The sequence below is a fragment of the Drosophila biarmipes genome, chromosome 3R, assembly GCF_025231255.1.
Source record: "Drosophila biarmipes strain raj3 chromosome 3R, RU_DBia_V1.1, whole genome shotgun sequence".
NCBI lineage: Eukaryota > Metazoa > Arthropoda > Insecta > Diptera > Drosophilidae > Drosophila > Drosophila biarmipes.
In genome coordinates this window covers 9323782-9344101 of record NC_066616.1, presented here as the reverse complement: position 1 = coordinate 9344101, position 20320 = coordinate 9323782, and the positions used below count along the sequence as shown (strand labels likewise).

Here is a 20320-nt window from a genome sequence, read left to right as displayed (position 1 = left end):
GTAAATGGGCTATTTTCTTTCTTGTATTTATTCGAAAGGCAATACAATATATTGTGTTTAAAAGATATTAGAGTGTATCATGTTTAAAAAATATCAAATTGTACAATAATATTATAACACCTATGGTACGATTTTTACTTTAAATTTAGTATAATAATTAACGATAGATGGGCCCAAACTCGAAAATCTAAACTGATGAACCAATAACTTTATGGAAATAATTTGCAATAACGCTAGGGCTCTGAAATATTTTCCATGTTATAAAACATTAAATTACTTTAAATTTGGGAAGTCTAATTTAATTTAAAAAAATGTACAAGCCCAAAGTAAGTAAATAAATAAAATATGGGAAAATTTAAGCAATTAAAAAGATGTATCAAAACTTATTAAGAACTAAAATGAAATCATTTTAATACAATTGTGTTGTTGTCAAACACAAAAAAAAGAAAAAAGTAAATGCTTGCGTAAGCATAGGCCCCGGCGAGATTCGAACTCACGATCTCCTGTTTACTAGACAGGCGCTTTAACCAACTAAGCCACGGCGCCACATGTCGTGTCTGTGGCCAGAGTTCAGCCACAAGCAGAGAGGCGACCATCCCTCTCGCGCTCTCACCGCTGGTTGCTGTTCTCTCCGAGCTAAATTTAGCACACCGCGGGAAGGAGATAGCTGACTTATAGGTGGACGGAGAAAACTTTCCCACAAGAACAAACAAATGTAAATTATTCTTTTTAACAATTTAATACGCTAAAAGTTGTCGCCGTCCGAAGGCACACATGCAGAGAGATACATATTAACGCACAGATAAAAGAAGAAAAATTACTTTTGTTAACTCGAGCAAAACAAATCGTTTTTTAAATGAGCCCCGGAGAAAAAAGTCGCACAACGACAAACACGACGCAAGTGAAATGCAACACCACATGGCGTTCGAAGTGAAAGGCTGTCACTGGGCCTCCAAGCCCCCGCCCACTGCCCCATTGGACGACCTCTTCGATTTAACAAATGAACTGACGCGCTTAGCATGTCATTTGCTTAGTTCGTATATTTTTAGGACCCACAGAAGAGTTGGGAAAGCGGGAAAATCCACTAAAACATACTTAAAGGCAATTACCAAAGCCTCCAGAAAAATAGAACAATACTAATATATATATAAACATATATTCAAGGGTTTTGGGATTATTATGGATTCATTATGAATTGTTTTTAATAATATTAAAATAATTGGATTATAATAGATTCATTATGAATACAATAAAATTGTTTTTGATAATATCAAAATATTATGTATTAGAATAATTTAATAAGCTAAAACTATTTAAAGACCTTGAAATTTTTAATGCAATCCTAATAGATCTATAAGCAAATAGTTCTAGTAACATCATAAATAAATAAAAACCGTCACTATATTAATCAATAAAATGATTAGTTACGGTTTCCTGATTCATTTTCCCGAGTGGCTGTGGGAAATTTCTTTGCGAGGGAAATAGCAAATCCATTAGGCAACCAGATATGGAACCGGGAAAGGGAAGGCCTAAGCAATGGCATTACAGGCTCTTGCTTTTTTGTTCAACTACACTATTTATGCGTTTTCCTTTTCGCTGAAACTTTACAATTTCCGTATTTGAAGGGGGATGGGCGATTGATGATGCCCTGTAAATAAAAACGCATGCCTTCCGAATAGTTCGGCCGTTTATAGCCGGAGTTGCAACCGAAGTTGCAGTTGCAATAAAAGTTGCATCTGCGGGATAAGCATGTGGGCCATAAATTGCCCACCTATTGACGGCAATATTTTATGATATTTTTGGGCAAACGTTTATACATCTGCTGGCATAGTTTCGGGGAGATGAGATAATTATTCAAGTATTGGCGGGGTATTAAATCACCAGCATACCGGCATTTCCATATGCCTCTTTTCAGTGTCAAGCATCTCAGCTGCCATTAAAGGGTACCTAAACAATGGATAGTTAGGGATTTAATTACTGGCTTGTGCCCTATCGTCGGGTATTCGTCTGGCCCCACTCAAGTGGCCACTCATCGGCACTCCTTCCTTCCCATAATCTCTAATAATAATTTTTATTAGGAACAAGCATTTCCCTGCCGCAGCAGCTGGCTAAGATTTCAATTTCCAATTGCTCCCGTAACAGGCTGCGTATTTATAAATTGATGTTTATTATGCACAAAGTGCATAAAGTTCATTGAACGAGTGCGTAGCCGTTGCCCCAAAGTGCTGACACACTTTGGCCAGGCAACTGCCAACTGACAAAGAGGCTGGCGGTATCTGATAGGTACTTTCAGCTCCAGCCGCTAGCCTCCTCCTCCGGATTCCGGATTCCCGACTCCAGACTCCGGACCACACAAGTGGTTTGACCTTAAACGATGCTGAACTTGAATTTGGTGTGGCTGCGGGTATCTTTTGTGTTCATTTCTCAAGTGCAAGGCGGCAATTTCAATTAACCCGCCGCGGAACTCGCCATAAATAATATCCCCCGTAATCTCGCTTAAGGCATCGTCGATTCGGAACAGTTGACAAATTTGCCCGGCAATGGAATCTATGATTTAGTGGGTTCCCAGCTGGATATGCTTACTTTATTATTTATTTCTCATGTACATGTATTTATTTCTTAACCCACGGCCAACTCACTCTTCTGGGCTGACGGCTCTCCAGGTGTCGGATGTGTAATTAACCACTTTCTGGTCGGGCCTTTGCGTTCTCGCCGGCTTTTTGACATCCTGACACCTGGGCCCAGATTGTGGGTCAGGCCGTAATCAGGTCTCCTTCTCTGGCACTCGTGATTGATAATTAATTAATGTGCTTTCTCCGTTTCCTTTGCAGCGATCCTCCAGCGCTCCACGGTGGATGTGGGACGCATCAAGCTGCAGAGTGTGGCCACCTGCCTGTATCTGTGCATGGACGCGTGTGGTGTTCCCTACGGCTCGGTAAGTAAGCTTAACGCGTTAAGGGTCATCCAAAAATGAAATATTAACTGACGAAATTATAGAAAGATCTGTACGTAAAGGTCACCAAATTCAAGGGCAAACATTTTTAAAGGATTAGTCATTTATGAAGTTGATTATCATCGAGTTACTATATCTCTTTTGTTTGTCAGATATTAAAATTCTTAATTTATTTATCTTATATATATTAATTTTTAATTTTATGTTCTTAAAAATCTAAATCTTTGAAAAATTCTTCGATTTTAACCGTTTTTGATCTTAAAGATACATTTCATAAACGGGAGTCACCTTTTATAGATTTTGAATAATCAAACTGAAACTGATTACAAAAGTGTAACTATGATTGCCCAAATGGTAAAGATATATTACAAATGTAGGCATCCTTATTCGTAATCCCTGAACCGCGAAATCGATTTCGTATAGCAATTTGCCGCTCTCGGATAACTAAATTTGGTGTAAGAGCGGTCTATATCTAGTCCATTGTTGGCACCCCTCTGACGAAAACAAAAACAAACAAAGGCCTGTTAAAAGATTGAGGTAAACCGAAAAACCCAAAGGGACCCTCAAATAAATGAAAGAGCAGCCGAAGGGCTAGGGCAATAAATAAAAATTAAATGTGAACAAAAACAAAGCAACACGATCAGCAGCCACAAAGCGAGTCCTTTACAGAGTCGAGTCCCTTTTGCCCGGAATGTGTCCTTATGCTTGGTCAGGTCGTCAAGTGGCAACTGATGTCGGTTGGGTTCGGTTGCGATCCTTGGGTTCCGTAACCCTGCACTTCCCCGCTGCGTTTCGAGATCCCTAGGATGACTTTTTTGGGCTGGCGCCATGTGACCACTTCGGCTGCGCTTCATTGGTCCGTTGGACATTAGTTTTTCGGTTTCAGTTTTGTTTCTCGCTTTAATTTATTTCATTTCTTTCCGCCGTCGCAGGCACTTTGACCTTTCCGCATCCGAAATAGCAGCGAGTGTGCCAATTCTGTCAGCCGAGGCGTGCCCGCGTCCACATTGGCTTTTGTATCTCGCGGATGCGAAGATACGTAGATACTTGCTGATTGATGCGCTTCACCAGCGGCCACTTTGTAGGCGGCCCTTTGAAGGCGCCGCATGCCTACAACATAGCCAAGATATCTCTAGGCCTATAAGTTGGTCAAGTGGGCGGTTATATTGGGCCGTCTGCGTCTTGTTTATTTTGGCGACCAAGGCGTACGTCGCTCCCAGCACGAGCTCTGTGGAAGAGGGCGGCGTTCTAAACTTACCCGCTAGTTATGGTCCCTGATTTACTGGCACTTTTAATACTTTCCGCCGGTGCTATGAATAGCCTGCTCAGCCTTTTACCTTGTGACTGATTTTCTGACATTTCACCGTAATATTTCAAATACACTTCGTGTTGCCTTGTGACCAGCGAGGCAGGTGACTCGGGCTCTGGCTAATTGAGCCCACAGAACGCTTGCCAATTCATAAATTCTCGGGCCCAAAGCCCGAAAATACCTCGTGTTGAGTCAGCGTCTCGACCAATTAAAATGTCGTAGCCATAAATGTTCATATTACGGTTTTGCTTATTAATTTGCATAATTTGTTCCCCGGCGAGGAATGGACCGCCCGCAGAGTCCCCGAACTTGGGTTTGGCCTTTGGGTCTGGGCCTCGGCCTGGGCCTGGGATCAATTAATGCCTAGCGGTTCGAAAATGAATTTGTTGCATCATTATCATGGTTATTGTCCTGTTCGGCGGCGATAAGTGGCGGGCGGAGCGCGTCACGCAGGTTTTGGATGCAGTTTGAGTACCCTAAGTGGTTCCGCTCCTAGGTGTTCCCCGTAATCTGGCCAACAGGTTGGTCGACCCTTTCTTCGCTCTCCCGGCCTGGCGCCACTCGATAAGCTCCGATAGCGGGGACACGCAGAGCTAATGGTTCTGGGTATCTCGTGGCTCCTCTGTTCCCGACGTGTGCTCTCCCTTATCCAAGTACAACTTCATTTCCCTTTGGTGTCTGCCAATTTTCACTTGCAAGCCATTAATGACTAAAAATAGAGGAAAATGCCTGGAAATGCTCGGGATCATAAAAGAGTTCCTAGAGAGGGGCTCACACAAGTCACATTGTTGTCGCATATGACGCGACCCCGAATGGCGTCAACATACCACACTCCCGGCCTGGCCTGTCCTGGCCTGGCCTGGCCCTCACCCATTTGATGGCTCATTGCGGTTCGCCTTTCGCCTGATTAATTTCTAAATTTAAGCGGCGACATTTTCCCGGGTAAGCGATCAGGCAGGGAATTGCCTTTGCCTGGCTGGCTGGCGATTTATTTACGAAACAATTTTAATTGCCTGACAAGCGAATTAATTCGGGGTTTGTTAATTGAATTTGATCTGCAGATGTCTGCCAGTCGGCGCAACAAAGGGAGGTGGGGCCAGTGGAAATCCTTTCTCCGATTTACATTTTTTACCTAGCGTGCCTAGCTCAGCCCACAATTTCCCATTCTCAGCCGGGTGATTCTGTTCTGGTCCTTTTGTTCGGCTGTCATGAGGTGTTCATAAAGAAGAAATGTTTATGGTTAGTGTGTCGCCCGAGGTCGGGGGCCTGCTATCGATGATGGCCAACACCGATAGGAGCACATCCTGTGATAATGAGCGCATTTATCCATCAGATCTCTGTGCTGATAGACAAAAGAAAGCGACGCCGCCCCTGGATGGCGGATTCAAAGAAGTTTCATTTCCTTGGGCAAGGCGGTTCATTATGGGAACGCGTTTCTGAAGAAGTTGGTAACTGCAAGAACCCTTTGAAGTGGCCTAGGTATTTTGTAAATGTATCTTGAAGGTTTTTATACTGCCTGAACATGGCTACCGGTAGAATACTTTATAGGGGTTTCAACTTTTGCTTTGAATAATATTTCTTGGTGCATCGAAATGCTGAATTATCAATTGATAGAAAAGTTGTTAGTTTACTTTAACTGGCGGAACAAACCAGAATCCTATGCATTTGTAAATTATTAAATAGCTCAACAGATCAGAAATTTTCAAAAATAAAATCCAATAACCACTCGCTTAGCCAAATCATTTAATCATAGCCCTTGGTTGTTGCAGAAAGACTTCACCGACGACTGCGTCTTCAACGAGAACATGGGTCTGCAGAACTACAACACGTACTCCTCCACGTACCACTCGCAGGCGCGGCGGGTCTTCTACTTGGCCCTCAACGGCAGTGGCCAGCCGCGACGCACCCAGATCCCGGCCAGCCGATCGCTGGGCAAGCTGAGCACCTACACGAACGCCATCACGGAGACGGTGCCGCAGGAGCGGGTCGAGCAGCTGATCGCCAAGAATTTTGGGGCCAATCGCGTTAAGCACGGCGTGCGGCAACTCTGTGATACGGGCAAGCCGCTGATCGAGCTCATCGATGTGGCCAAGTTCCGGGGGCCGCCACATTGCAGCAGCAACACGAGTGGCAGTAGTACTAGTAAAAGTAGTAGCACTAGCAGTAGCAGTAACAGTAGCACTAGCAGTAGCAGTAGCAGAGACGTTCCTGTGCCTGCGATCGGCAGCCTGAGTAGTATTAGTAACAGTAGTCAAAGCGAGAGCGGCCATATTAGCATTAACCCTAGCCGTAGCAGTAATGTCAATAGTAGCAGTAGCAGTACCAGTAGCAGTAGTAGTAGCCCCGGTGGCAAGAAGCCCAATAGGAGGAAGAAGCCCAGGTGCAAGCCGCACGAGCAGGAGGAGACCCACAACTGCCAGAAGCGAGCAGGTGCGGGATCGGGAGCAGGGGCCCTCAGGAAGCTGGGACCCAAGGCGCAGAGGTGCAAGGAGCTGCGCGAAAAGGCGGCGGCGGAGAAGAGAGCCCCGCCCAATTGCGGCAAGAAGAATGGGGCCAGGAAGAGCCCAGAACTGGCCAAAGGGGTGCAGCAGCGGGCCAAGGTCGGCATCCTGCAGCAGCAGCAGGGTGGCAAGAGAAAGCCCAACAAGGCGGGAAAGCAGCGGCAGAATGGTGGCAAGAAGCAGCAGCAGCAGCAGCAACAGCCAGCACATCAGGTCAAGGCCGTTGCCGGCGGCAAGCGGAAGCACCGGAAGTCGGATGCGAGCACCACCACCACCATGGCCACCAGCCTGGCCACGCCCCCCGGCAGCCACTGGGAGAGCAGCTCGCCCATTCCCGCCCTGGCCCTCAGCGAGACCAGCGATCGGGTGGAGCGCAATGTGCGCATGAGCAGCGGCGAGGATCAGGATCTGGATCAGAATCAGGAGCAGGGCGATGCGGAGGAGGAGGCCGAGGGCGACGGGGCATCCCTGGAGGATGCCAGCTACGAGGACTCCAGCTCCGAGGCCCAAGGACGCAGCGGGGCAGCCGGCGACGATTCGCTCTACTACGATTTGTGAGTTTCCCTTAAGCAAATTCCTAGCTAACCCTTCATCTATCTCTCGCAAAACCAACAATAATTAAGTAGAGATTTTCCAAATTTTATTACAATTTTCCAAATTTATACAAATAACTTGTTCCTAATTGGCAATAACTTTTTTAATACGTTTATTGGATTGGAATTTAATTATTTCTAAAATTATTAGGCATATTCTCTTTGGCATTAACATTGATTGGAATTTTCCATAGCCTTAAAGTATTTTCCAAATTTGATTCACACATTTTGTACTTTTTGGTTTATTTTTATTTGGTTGTTGTGCTTTTTATTTTGTTATTATTATATTTTTCAAAATTTAATCATATTTGGGCCTGAAAAAAAATCAAAAACGTTCAAAATGTGAAAAATTCAGTTGAAGTCGGTGTGAGACTGTTGAAAAAAGAAGAGAGAAGGGAGGATCTAGAAGTGATGTAAAAAGTCTGGCTCGAGAATGCAAGAGATATTGTAATTGCAAGTTTCCACACACATCCACACACGATCAGACACCCACAGACACCCACCCAACACACAGCACATCCAGCACCAGATCAACAGCACATACTATGTATCATCCGCCAGTGTGTAAATATTTGATATATCATACATGCGACCGTGGTTCACTAAAGTATCTTTGATGCAGCGGACTGTTGTCCCCCCGGCGATGAACCGTGATCCAGGTCAATGCCAGCCCGCACTAAAGACGATGAATATCAATGTATTACGACGGAGTCTCGAGTATTTTATAAGAACCTCTCCAGCCAACCATTTGGAGTGTGGCCACCATCGAAATGTATAATAAACGCACGCCCATCCCATCAGATAGATGTAAATCAAAGCCCTAACCTTACGCAACACGAACGACCCAAAGAGTCTATTGAAATACTTGAGTCTCTGTGGCGGAACTTTCACGTTCGGTTGACGATGAAAATACTCAAAACACGACCACACCGATAGTCTACCAGAAACGAAAGAAAAACTCAAAACTAAAACTTGCAAAGCGCTTTCCCAATACTGTAAACGAGTGAAGCGGCGAAAAATCGAATATGTCGAGGGAATCCATCTGTAAATAGTTACGCGGTTAGTCGTAAGATCAATTTTTTGTCTCCGTATTGTCGAACCTCGCTGCCTCTCAGTGCGTATGTATCTTAAGCTCTGTAAATCAATTTAAAACTCGAGGTAATACCCCATGCGAACCAGCAAAGCCAACGACACATCGAACACTATTATAAATAAAATACATGAAATGAATGGAATGCAAAACTCACAAATCACAAGATTGTATTTAAACTTAAAACCTATGAAACTAACACTTAAAATTAATTTATTTGATCGACGAGAAATAAGCGTGAAATTATAGTTTGTAGCTGTAATAATGGAGTTATTTATTTATTCGATAATATTTATTTATAAACTACTCTTAAGATGCTTAGGCCCTAGACTAACAAAACTTTGTTATAACTTAATTAAATATTTATAATTAAAAAACATTTTCCAGATAAAAGAATAAATGAAGAGAGCATGAGAAAAACGTGAAAAAAACTAAACAAAAAATAAATCTAAAAATACATTAATATGAAATTGAGAATGTCTTTTAGTCGCAATGGTAAGAAGAGTAGTCCAATAATCTGGGTTTTTCTGCATGGAATGGAACTATATTTAGCGTTTTGCACGTTGCCCGAGTTAAATCGAATAAATTAAGAACTAAATTTACGAAATTGTCACAACTCATTTAATTTTTGGCATGGTTTTCTGTTCCCCTATAAGTCCGCCTCCCGAAACCCCTCTATAATGTTCTGTGCCCTTTACAGCCTGTGCCTGCAGCTGATCGCCCTGGCGTTGCTCCAGTCTCGAGTCATCCTGTGAGGGGAACCCTCGATCTGGCGACGAGCCCCAATGGACCACCGATCCACAACAAAGCTAAAGTTCCTGATCTTTAAGAATAAGCGTTCTACACATAGTACTCTACAGATACAAGTAGCATTTAGTATTTTCGTATTTATCATGTAAGACTGAAGAACACAAGCTAACACTGCTGTAAATAAATTAAAATAAGCATAAAGCTGATTTGGCGCCTTGTTATCGCTTCATTTATTGCCTGGCCGAGCCACTTGGGGAATATTTCTCTATGCTGATCAAGTCCCGCTGTCATCATTATGGCACACATTGATAGGGCTGCGAGCAGGTGAGCAGATAGCGCTGATTGCTCTGGGAGAGCAGGTGGCACCTCGCCGAAAGCTCTCGCAATATGCTGATATCAGCTGACCACAGTCAAAGACCTTTTTCCAGAGGTGCCAGCACGTGCTGGAAGCGAGTGGATCATGTGGTTGCGTCTAGAACGCGGAGATCGCAGATCAGAGAGCGGCGACGAGTTAACTACAGTCAAGCGTCGTAAATCAAAGTTTAACGAGCGTTTTTTGTGGAATTTGGGTTAGATCGAGGGGTACAGCTTTTGGGGGCGAAAGCTAGAGCACCTTGTATGGGCTAATTAAAAATATTACAAATTTGATGGGGAAATTCGTTTTTATAATATGAAAATAAATATGAAAGTATAGCCAAGAGTTATAAACAAGAAATCTCCATGGCTATCCATGGGTCGAGTGGCGGTTGCTCCCCTGTAAACGGATAGTAGAACAAAGTGGAGCTAGCCGCGCTCGGATTACGGCGAGAAGACCCAGACCCTGTACCCCGCCGGAACCCCAACGGCAGTACCCCGGTTCAAAGCGTTCCGATTTCCCTGTGTGAGACAAGTCACGTAGGCCTTGAAATGGCGAAATTGCTGCTCGCGGTCGCTCATGCTCCCGCACTCGCGTTCATTCAAACGCTGCTGAATTTTTCGCATGAATAGGCGAAACACGAGGCACCACCGGCCCCCACAGCAGCCCCAAAAAGCAGAGTATCGGCGGAAAAGAACACCGCTCGCCCAGCCGAAACCGATCCGAAAAAGTAGAGACACACGCCGGCGAGCCCGGAACGGAATCCAAGAGCAGTCCGCGAACATCCAAGTTCTCTTGGCAACATAAACTGTGCGAAAGGCCCCCGATCGCAGAGTGGAGCCAACGTAAGCATAAAAGAGCGGGTGACGTCGGGGACTGGTCGCACGCTCACCACGCGCATTTCCGGGGCTTATCAGCTGCTCCGGCGATGATCACCTTATCTTACGGAGGTGGCCATTGGCTACGGGCAGCCCCACCGGCTATCAGAGTCAGCTGTCTGAGGGCGTTAATTGGTCGGCTGATTAAAGAGTTCAATTGGGAGAAGCGATTATATATACTTGTTTATGGGAAGCTTTGGCAGCTGGAACATCGACCCAAACGCTCGTTTAATCTGTTTACCTTTTCATTTCGCCGTCATCCGCTTATGGGCGCCATAACTTCTATCTGGAACATGCCCCCAAAAGAAGATTGCATTGTTTTTCGAGGGTTGTCGGTTTACAGACCTGTAATTTCCATAGTAAAATGTGTATAAATCATTTTTAATGAGCAAGTAGCAAGTAATAATCATTTTACTGTAATTACTAACATTGTGGATTTTTTTGGTTAATAATTTTATATCTAAAAGGTGCCTTGTAAGAAAATATAATACCAATCATACCTTCCGAAACTAATATAATATGGTGTGCTTAAAAGAGTACCTACTTTTCGACTTCGCGAAGATGAACTTTTCCTGTCTTGCTATTAAAATTTTGATTTCGCCGATATTGGCACAAACCCCACAGTCAAAATGACATTTAAATTTGGCAGATTGCAGCTAAACTTGAACGGTTTCGAGGTCTACGTGACGTATGGAGAATACACCCGTGGTGATTCACAGCGATTCAATTTAGTGTGGGCATGCCCCAAGCGGCTCCTCCGTCCAATCAACTGCACCTGCTCAATGCCAATGCCATGGCCATTGCGTCCCCAGTGTCGAGTGGTGAACAGCGAAATCGAGTGGCAGATTAGATAGATTTATTGATGAACACCCACATGAGTCCGACGGTACTAATTCACCATGACATCTAACAACTGTTCACTATCTTCTAGTGTGGGTTGCCTATATGCATGCCATATATGGGAAAGCTAGGACGTAAGTACATCCATCTGTGGGCAACCAAATGGATAAGATGCCAGGATATGATCATGTGACATCGACACTAAGGTCAGAATATTATGATGTTAAATATTATCAGAATATTATGATGTTAAACATTAGGGAATGATTGGGATTTTTCAACAATAGTGGTGTATATTATCTTTGGTAGTTTAATATATTGCTTTGAAAAACGGAATAAATTTATATGATCAAAGAATGTAATAAAGTAATCGTTTATAATAGCATCACTGATTAAAGAAATTGGGTTAGCATTGTTGTTGGTGTGCCCTAAAGTGCTTCGGGAAAGCTGATAAATAAGTACTTTATAGGACCTTAAATAATATATGACCAAAAGTTAAACAAAAAAAAATAAGATAAAAAGGTAAATTCTAAAATAAATATTTTCGGTAATAAAAAAAGGAGAGGATTCCTTAGGATATTTTATCCTGTACTCGGTGCATGTTATTGTAAACCTATAACTGCTAAGTCCTTCATATGCAGGCTTCTTTGACTCGAGGGAAATAATTGTTAAACATTAAGAGCAGCGAATCGCCTTCCAAAGTTGAATTCAATTAAACAGATTTCAATCACCCGAACATGACGGAAACGTCAGAATCTTCGCCAGACCCGTTGGTCTCGCGCCGGTCTCCCCCACCCTGTGACAGCCTGCCACCCTCCGCAGAGTCCGGTTTAGCTGCATTTCTAGTTCATGGCCTGCATTGCGTGAATATGATGAGTACGCTTAATTGGATTAGCTGCGATGTCTGCCGGGAAGTGGAAATGGAAACGGAGACGGGCTTAAGAGCCAAAGTCACTGAGCGATTGCATAACAAGCCGGTTCGGCCAGTCGCTTGGAAAAGCGTGTGAAATGGAGTTGTAACCGGCATGATATTCTATTTACCAAATAATTGGACACAAATGTCGCCGGCGATGGGAGAGCATGTCCATCAAACTGCCAAGTGGCCTGTGCAAATGTTTTAGTATTAAAATAAAAAGAAAAAAAGAAATTAGTGAAAAAAAAACCAACTTGGAGATGCGGGGCATCGATCCCCGTACCTCTCACATGCTAAGCGAGCGCTCTACCATCTGAGCTACATCCCCTGATGAGCGACGGGTGTCGTATTCGCTACGTAAACGCTTTAGCCACTTTTCGTGGTGGTAGTTTTCGGTGAGCCCTTCATATATAACATATATGTATAGGAAAAAGCTTTCAGCACGAGCTTTTTGCTTATAAATACGAACTAATAGTTTCCGCGAAAAAGTTTATAATTTAAAATATTTGTAGTGCATCATAATTGTGTTAAAAAAATATTTTTAAGCAACAAAGCGATGAAAAAAGGATTTCGATCTGTTTCCGCCCGGGTTCGAACCGGGGACCTTGTGCGTGTGAAGCACACGTGATAACCACTACACTACGGAAACCTTTCCACAAGGATATCTTAAACTCAAATAGTAGCTTCAAAAATCGAAGCTACAGCAAGGAAACAGCTCCTTATATAACGAAACAAATAATAAAATAAAGGAAAACATTGAAGTTGTGCAGTATGAAAAGGAGAACTATAAAAGGGAAAGTACACTTCGACCCAGTTACACTCCCTTCCTTCGTTTCTTTGCCAAGTTCAAAGCAGCGATAATGCTGCCCGGTCTGTCAACAGAAGACATTAAACGCCCAGGGTGCAACATATTTAGGCCATAACAGCACTTTCTTTAATGGGACTCCGTCCTATTTCCAGACAGCCAACCTTTCCTTTCGCCTTGGGTGGCTCTCGGCAAGGGCTGCAACAAATTGAAGTCGTAAAAATATCCGGGACTCGGAGTCATACCGGGAGGCTGACATTGCAGGCGGGTCGTAAAACAGTTGAAATTCGGTGCGTGCTGAGGGTCGGCGTGTTTATAAATACAACACACCTGAATTGATCGTAAAGACAGCCTCATTAAATTGATATAAAAATGAATGTGGTTGCGAGAAAATGCATTGAATAAACTTCAATATCCCTCCGGAAGGGGGAAGGGTGGGGCCAATTGACATTGAAAACATATTGCATGCGAAAAAAATACAAAATACAAATCGATTTGTTCCCGCCCGGGTTCGAACCGGGGACCTTGTGCGTGTGAAGCACACGTGATAACCGCTACACTACGGAAACAGCTGGAAAGCGGGCGGCAGAAAAGCCAATAAGAGTATGATAGTCTGGTTTTCAAATATACACCCTAAAAAAATGAAAGCTGCCAAACAAAAATTTATTTAATTAACTCAAGTTCAAACCTTAAAATACTAGCATCGTTGCCGATTTTAAAAAAAGGGGAGGCCTTTATTCCAAAGGTGCTGACTTATGTTCGATTTTATAGAGAATTGACATTTAAGTAAAGCGTTGCTAGAGTATTAATTGTAAATTTCGCCATGGGGAATTAAAGCTAGTTCTAAAAATATTCTTTCTTATTTAATTGTACAGATCTGAATTTTTAAACTATTTACAAAATTTGTTGCTCTAAAAGTGATTATTTAAATAAATTTATTTAACATAAGTCTTTTTTTATACAGAATATGATAAAAAATGTGAACTAAGCTAGAAAAAAAAAAAATTTATTATTATTATTATTATAACGAAATTGCCAGCAATTATAAAGTGCGGGTAATTTTTGTTTGTATTAAGCAATAGCTACAAAGGCCTTCTCCTTAAACTCTAAGTGACATCTGACTTAAATATAAATGTATATGTATATGTTTACTAAATCTAGGTTTGTATGTACATTCGAATTAAATTTTAATGTATTATAGAGGTAATGAATTTCAGAAATTGGATTGTTGTGGATATATTCATGGGGTCTACTATTTCTTCTAAAGATTGTTGGAGGAATTTATGTCTTTGCTCAATCTATTTAAGGCATTCAAGGAATATGTGTAATAGGGTAAGGTTTTGACTACATTGTTGGCATGTGGGGGTAGGTGTTTTGTCAAATAGGTGGCAGTGAAGTTTAGTATGTCCAATTCGGAGTCTCATAAATTTAATGGTGTCTAATCGGGAAGTAGTTGGGTTTAAGAGATCTATATTGTTCTGTTTTTTTGTGTTGATTAGTTTGTAGTGAACAGATGTGTTGTTCCAGATTAGCTCGTTTTGGGCTTTCATGTGGTTACTAATGTATTTAAGAGTATCGTGTATATTGTAATTTTGTTCTGATATTAGTGGCAGTGAGGTTGCTTGCTTGGCAGCTTTGTCTGCAAGTAAAAGAAAAATTATTTTTTACAACAAATTTAAAAATAAACAAAATTAAAAAACAAAAAGATTGAACAAAAAGACTTCAACTGTTCCCGCCCGGGTTCGAACCGGGGACCTTGTGCGTGTGAAGCACACGTGATAACCGCTACACTACGGAAACGCTTGGTTAACGATCGCTTTAAGGTCCATGACACGCGAGCGGTCCATCACACGCCAGTTACGAAGCCTGAGAATCTATTTTTAGTTTTACCCAACTATATAATAGAAAAACTCGAATATCTTTTGCAAAGCCTTTTATTAATTAAAAATTTGAACGCAAAGTATTGCACTTTGAGAATATTTTATTTATTTAATCGTTGATACAATAGGTTTAAAGGTTTTTAATATAGTATAAAAATAGTATTAAAATGTTTTGGTTTAGCTTTAATTACTAAAATAAGTTTTGCACTTTGAGAAAATATTGTTTATTTAATCATTAATACAATAGGTTTAAATATTTTTTTATTGCATTACGGGATTTTGTAGAAAAAAATGTATGAGAAATTAAGATTAATACGCCTCTTTGGTTTGCTAAACTAAACGTCTCTATAGTATTAAAATGTTTTGGTTAAGCTTTAATTACCAAAATTAGTGTTTTTAAAAAAACTCGAATTGTTCCCGCCCGGGTTCGAACCGGGGACCTTGTGCGTGTGAAGCACACGTGATAACCGCTACACTACGGAAACAGCTAAAAATCTGACGGAGAATAACCAAACTCGGTTTAGCTGCTTGCTATCGATTAGAAAAACGCTATTAACATTTTGACTGGCTGATTCCAAAAACCATAAAGTTTGACTTCTTTTAGTGGTAGCATAGTCCATAGTCCATATAAAATATATAAGAACTTTTTCTAAATATATATTTTTTTTTTCTGAAAGATTTCTTTATTTCTCCAACTTTTATTTATTTTCCTTATTAAACTTCAAAAAATACAAAACTAAATACCACTTAGTTTTCTGGCAAATCATTGATTTAACTTTCTTACATTATTTAACAGAATTAAACAGAATTCTTCTGCGCGTTCATAATCTTCATGTTTAATATTTTTGAATCAAAAAAAATGGACGCACAATTCAAAGCAAAGTAACACATGAGAACAACAACTTTAAAATGTTCTAGAGTTGAGACGTTGGGAGACGGAGCGAAGTCAAAATCGATTATTTTATTCGATTACATAAAAGCATTTGCAAATACAAAAATCGGCGCGGCTTAAATGACTTATACTTAAATTCTTCTGCCCGAAATATTAATTATTTTTCTTTCGAGAATATTTTGTATAACAGGTCATTACAACTAAGCATTTGGCTTTGCTCAAAAATAAATTAAGTTCCATAGAAACTAAATAATTGATTTTGAAAATCAAAAAATGTGGAATTGTTCCCGCCCGGGTTCGAACCGGGGACCTTGTGCGTGTGAAGCACACGTGATAACCGCTACACTACGGAAACAGCTGAAAATCTAGCGGAGCACAGCCGAACTCGATTTAGCTGCTTGCCATCGATAAGGAAAACGCTCCTAACATTTTGAAACCCATTTATCAGTGTTCGATTTGCATAATCTCTATGCGGGAAAACGCAAGAATTTGTCAACGGAAACCTGTGATTCATGGTCTTTCCGATAGGCGAGTAAAAGTGTTTTTATTGCGCTGCCTGCTTAAACTTGAAATGGTTGGGAGTTAGATGGGGCTTAGCGAGTTTCCCTTTTTTCGATATGAACTATCAACTTTGCTGGGGCCACCGCTGAAAAAGGAAAACTCGGTGCGTGAGGCGGTCCTATAAATAAAGAGCAAAAGCAATTAGGTGGCTTCTGGCCAAAATTGATTGCAAATTGTGCTGGGATGCGGCAATGGCTTTGCAGGGGCTCTTCTGCGACTGATAAGGGCAATCGGTCGGATGCGGATTCTAAGTGGAATGGACACCCGCAATGGCCGGGCAAACGGGTTCAACTGGCCAATGGCGATACAAGTGACAAGTGAACATGGAAAACTAATTTATGTGGCGCATGCGACAGGAAATGCAGCGGCCACTCCACTCGATTCGATTCGATGAATCGGAATGCAATATGCAATGTGCAATGCAAACCCGTCGACGAACCACTGCAGTGGCTCAATGAAAGTCGGCTCTGAATTCTTGGTTCTTCGTACTTTGGGGACACTTGGCACCGAGCCACCAGGCGGAGAGACCTTGACCGGGTTGTCCCGGCTGGGCAACGGTAATACGAAACCACCGCTAAGGCGCAACAACTGGCGAACAAGTGAAGAACATATACCGCCTAACAACACTTTGCTCTTAACAACACCAGCTACAGCCACTTTTGGCCCGCCGGCTCCTCAATTGAAGACGTGTAAAGGAAGCGTATCTATCGCCGGGATCAGCATTACTTGCTGCACGGAGAGGAAAGTTCTGATTCTTACAAGGGTATCCAGGACACTGAAATCTTTGTATCATCTTTCCAGAAACAGAAAACAGAATTATTTACCTTATTGTTAAAGCAACAAAAATTAACAAATCACGGTCAACTGTCATCAGTGATTATTTGTAGACAAGTTAAGAGATTATAAGGTACAGATCGTGTATTACCTTTATGATCTTTATTCCCGGAAAGCGATCCTTACAAGATCATAAAAAAATAAATTTAAACAGATGGTTTTTTAATAGTGGTAATAAAAGCAAAGTAATATACTTAGAAGACTTTTTCGAAAATTTCTCATTTACAGGGCTACTTTCTCGCGGTGCTCCTGGCAGCCGGTTCGAGCTGCGTTTGGCTGCCGGCTAAGCCATCACCTCCATCATCATCGGCAACTGGCCGCATCTCAACATCATCGCTTGCTGACCAAGTTATGCTTCGCGAACAACGATGTGTCATGTCGTCCGCCAGCCCGGGGCAAGACGTGGCCAAGTTGCTATGGAAGCTGGCACAGGCGATCGGCCTGCCGCGGCCGCACTTCACACCTCCCACAATGGGAGGCCAGAAATTCGCACGCTCGCGGCGCCAGCCGATCCTAACCAGCTGGGCTGGCCAAGAACTCCCGACTCCCGACTCCCGACTTTGATCGGACCTAGACCCCAAAACACCGCTGCGGGCCATCAGCAGGCGCATTGATCTTCCTTTTCCGTCTGCTGTTGCATCTTCATCTGTTATTAATCGCCCCATTTATTTGATTATCTCCGCGGCCAGCGGCCTTGCTTGGGATAGATTTATGCCCCGGCGATGTAATTTACTCGCTAATCATGCAACACTTTTCATTTTGACACGTTCGGGCGGCTCTCACCAAAGCACCGCCAGCGGTAATTATGTAAATTTCCCCGCCGATCCCAGGCCATCCAAGTCGATCCCAACCGATTCGGTCCTCGGCGATCCGTCGGATGCCGGGGGTGCCATTTTATGATCTATGCCTGCTTCGTGCTTAGAAGCGAACTTAACACAAATTGATAAAAGCAACATCAACAACATGGGGCGCTCGACAGCGGTCTTGGACTATTTTTACGATCATCGATCCCGCGTGCCTCTTGTTTCTCGTTCGCTTACATAAATTACGGCCAAGGACCCGGGCACCAGGTCCGGTATAGAATTCCAGGGAAAACACATCGAGCATCAGGGGCCCGCTCGTGTTTTGACACCAAACATCCGCTCTAAGCCGCAGCCGCATCGAAGGGGTTAGGGCTAGGGCTACGGCCAGCCATTCTGATCCGAACCAGGATCGGGCGGGGGCAACATCTGATCTTGTTAGCCGTTGCCGCTCATGCGCATGACTGCAATTTAAGCGCCATAAATTCTGTTCTCAGCTCCCCATGTCGAAGGCAATATGTCAAAGTGGCTATGCCCTTGCACTGGACAGGGTAGCAGGGGCATGATCAGTTGAAGGACGGAGACTGAGCTTCTGGAAGTTACAATAATAAATATCTTCGGGAGTTAAAATTATTAAAGACCTTCCGTCAAATCAGTTTAATAAAATAACCCCAACAGAAGTGAGATATGTGGGATATTAACAAAAGAAAAAAACCATAATATTTATATAATGTTTAGTTCTGATATTGAGAAAGGATTTGATATAGAACCTGTAGGTTTTTCATCTCCAATCATTTTTATTAAAATTGTTTTGCTTAGAATTCTTTCGGATACTATAGAACACTCACGGTTTGACTCTTTCATCTAATGAGTTCCAAAAATAATAAGTACTCCCATGTCGAACCCTTTCTTCGAGTTAAGGATGTAGGATTACTTACTCGAGCATGATGCCCTTCAAAGCACTTTTCCATTATGTGAGGTTGCATTAGATGACTTAATACGATTTTCGTTGGGCATGGTTGGGGTTGACTTAGGCAGCTGGATTGGATCCGCTTTCAAGTGGTGCTCCATGGGGAGGGGGAACAGCAGTGGCATTAGCGGTGACTTTTGCTGTGACATATGCAAATGGGAAAGGTAATTAAACAATCCTTCAAGCCGTAACTTCGAGAGACATAAATTAGTGCTTAGCATTATAAATAAGCACAAACAATTTCAGCGTTTTCTACACGATTAATAACACCAATTAATCGCTGCAATGGCGGCTGGCAACAGTCATTGCCATGTAACTGACAAACTGGTCGACAGTTGCTAATGAATTAATCAGCGAGGAGATTAGATCGCGGATTGGCGATTCCGGATCTGCGATCTGCGATCGGTGATCAGAAACCATTCAGGCAATCGCGTAAAGAGCGTAGGCATTTAATTGCCCCAGCACACAATATTATTAGCGGCGCTACTGACAAATGATAATTGCTATTTGCATGACAATTAGAATCGCCGTCCGATCGCTGCCCAGATCGGATCAGATGGGCGCCAGGCGTCTTTGAGAAGCTGCCTCGGGTGCGAGGCATATACCCATTGGTCACGCCGGCCACTTCCTGCATATCTTTGAGCCGGTTTAAGAGGCAGTGAGCTCCAGCCGCCGGTCGGCCCCTGATCAATGGCAGCGCGAAGACTAATGCCCCCGAAAATGCGCCACAAGGATCGGATTTCTTGAACTTGACATTGAAAACAACGACGGCAGATGAAGATGCTCCTCGGGCCTGTCAATCCGCTTAGCAAGCGGGATGGTGCAATCATTATCGCTGATCCCCGGCCAAATTAATTCCCGCTCCTAAGTGGCTCTTAATTGTTGCAGTTTATTTCGGGAGTGCACCCAAGCATCGATCTGCGTTCAGCCGGAGGGGCATGTCACTCAGCTTCAATGGTTGGGGCGGGTTCAAAGGTATCCAGTTGCATTGCTGACAAGATCACGTACAAAGTGCAACTTTGCCTGGCTGTCAATCAAATAGTGCTGTTATTGCGCTCGCCCATCACCAAAGGGTTTGTTCAACTGGAATGTGCTCCATTAAGTGCTCGTTAAGTCGTTGCGAGGGCGGATCGATATCTTCAGCTGTTTGGGATAAGGCGATCTTTAATCTGTCTTCGTGCAAAGTGATGGTATTTAATACTAAAGTGAACTAAGATGACTAGTCCTTTACCTTTATAATTCTTACAGGGTAATGACCATTATGGGGAGGTTCCATATGGCAAAGGAGTTGTGCTATAAGTTTAATTTGTGAAGTATGAGATACACTTATAATGGTAAACTTTCATAGCCAACATATTAACATAACATATTAATTATTCAATATGGGGAAGTAGAT

General features: G+C 42.7%; 1 protein-coding gene and 7 non-coding genes across 13 annotated transcripts in view; 1 reads left to right on the top strand and 7 right to left on the bottom strand.

Annotated features, from left to right (window-relative positions):
* The window catches only part of LOC108031914 (uncharacterized protein DDB_G0271670), a 45071-nt gene extending 35681 nt beyond the window's left edge, over positions 1-9390 (top strand). For 2 of the 6 annotated variants that reach the window (XM_017105683.3, XM_017105682.3), the window contains exons 3-5: positions 2832-2935; positions 6032-7317; positions 9147-9387. In XM_017105683.3, the coding sequence (XP_016961172.1) occupies positions 2832-2935; positions 6032-7317; positions 9147-9201 (1445 nt within the window). In that variant the 3' untranslated portion in view covers positions 9202-9387. Of the gene's footprint in view, positions 1-2831; positions 2936-6015; positions 7921-7978; positions 8917-9146 lie in introns of those variants that run through there. The other 4 variants (XR_006367329.2, XM_044090862.2, XM_017105684.3 and 1 more) reach the window with 4 other exon arrangements.
* Trnat-agu (transfer RNA threonine (anticodon AGU)) lies at positions 473-546 on the bottom strand. The gene has a single exon. It is a non-coding gene; the product is annotated as a tRNA-Thr (tRNA).
* Positions 9391-12437: 3047 nt separating the features above from the next.
* Trnaa-agc (transfer RNA alanine (anticodon AGC)) lies at positions 12438-12510 on the bottom strand. The gene has a single exon. It is a non-coding gene; the product is annotated as a tRNA-Ala (tRNA).
* A 248-nt stretch (positions 12511-12758) lies between these two features.
* Positions 12759-12831, bottom strand: Trnav-cac (transfer RNA valine (anticodon CAC)). The gene has a single exon. It is a non-coding gene; the product is annotated as a tRNA-Val (tRNA).
* A 652-nt stretch (positions 12832-13483) lies between these two features.
* On the bottom strand, positions 13484-13556 carry Trnav-cac (transfer RNA valine (anticodon CAC)). Its single transcript has one exon. It is a non-coding gene; the product is annotated as a tRNA-Val (tRNA).
* A 1158-nt stretch (positions 13557-14714) lies between these two features.
* Trnav-cac (transfer RNA valine (anticodon CAC)) lies at positions 14715-14787 on the bottom strand. The gene has a single exon. It is a non-coding gene; the product is annotated as a tRNA-Val (tRNA).
* Positions 14788-15279: 492 nt separating this feature from the next.
* Positions 15280-15352, bottom strand: Trnav-cac (transfer RNA valine (anticodon CAC)). Its single transcript has one exon. It is a non-coding gene; the product is annotated as a tRNA-Val (tRNA).
* Positions 15353-16041: 689 nt separating this feature from the next.
* On the bottom strand, positions 16042-16114 carry Trnav-cac (transfer RNA valine (anticodon CAC)). Its single transcript has one exon. It is a non-coding gene; the product is annotated as a tRNA-Val (tRNA).
* Positions 16115-20320: the final 4206 nt, after the last annotated feature.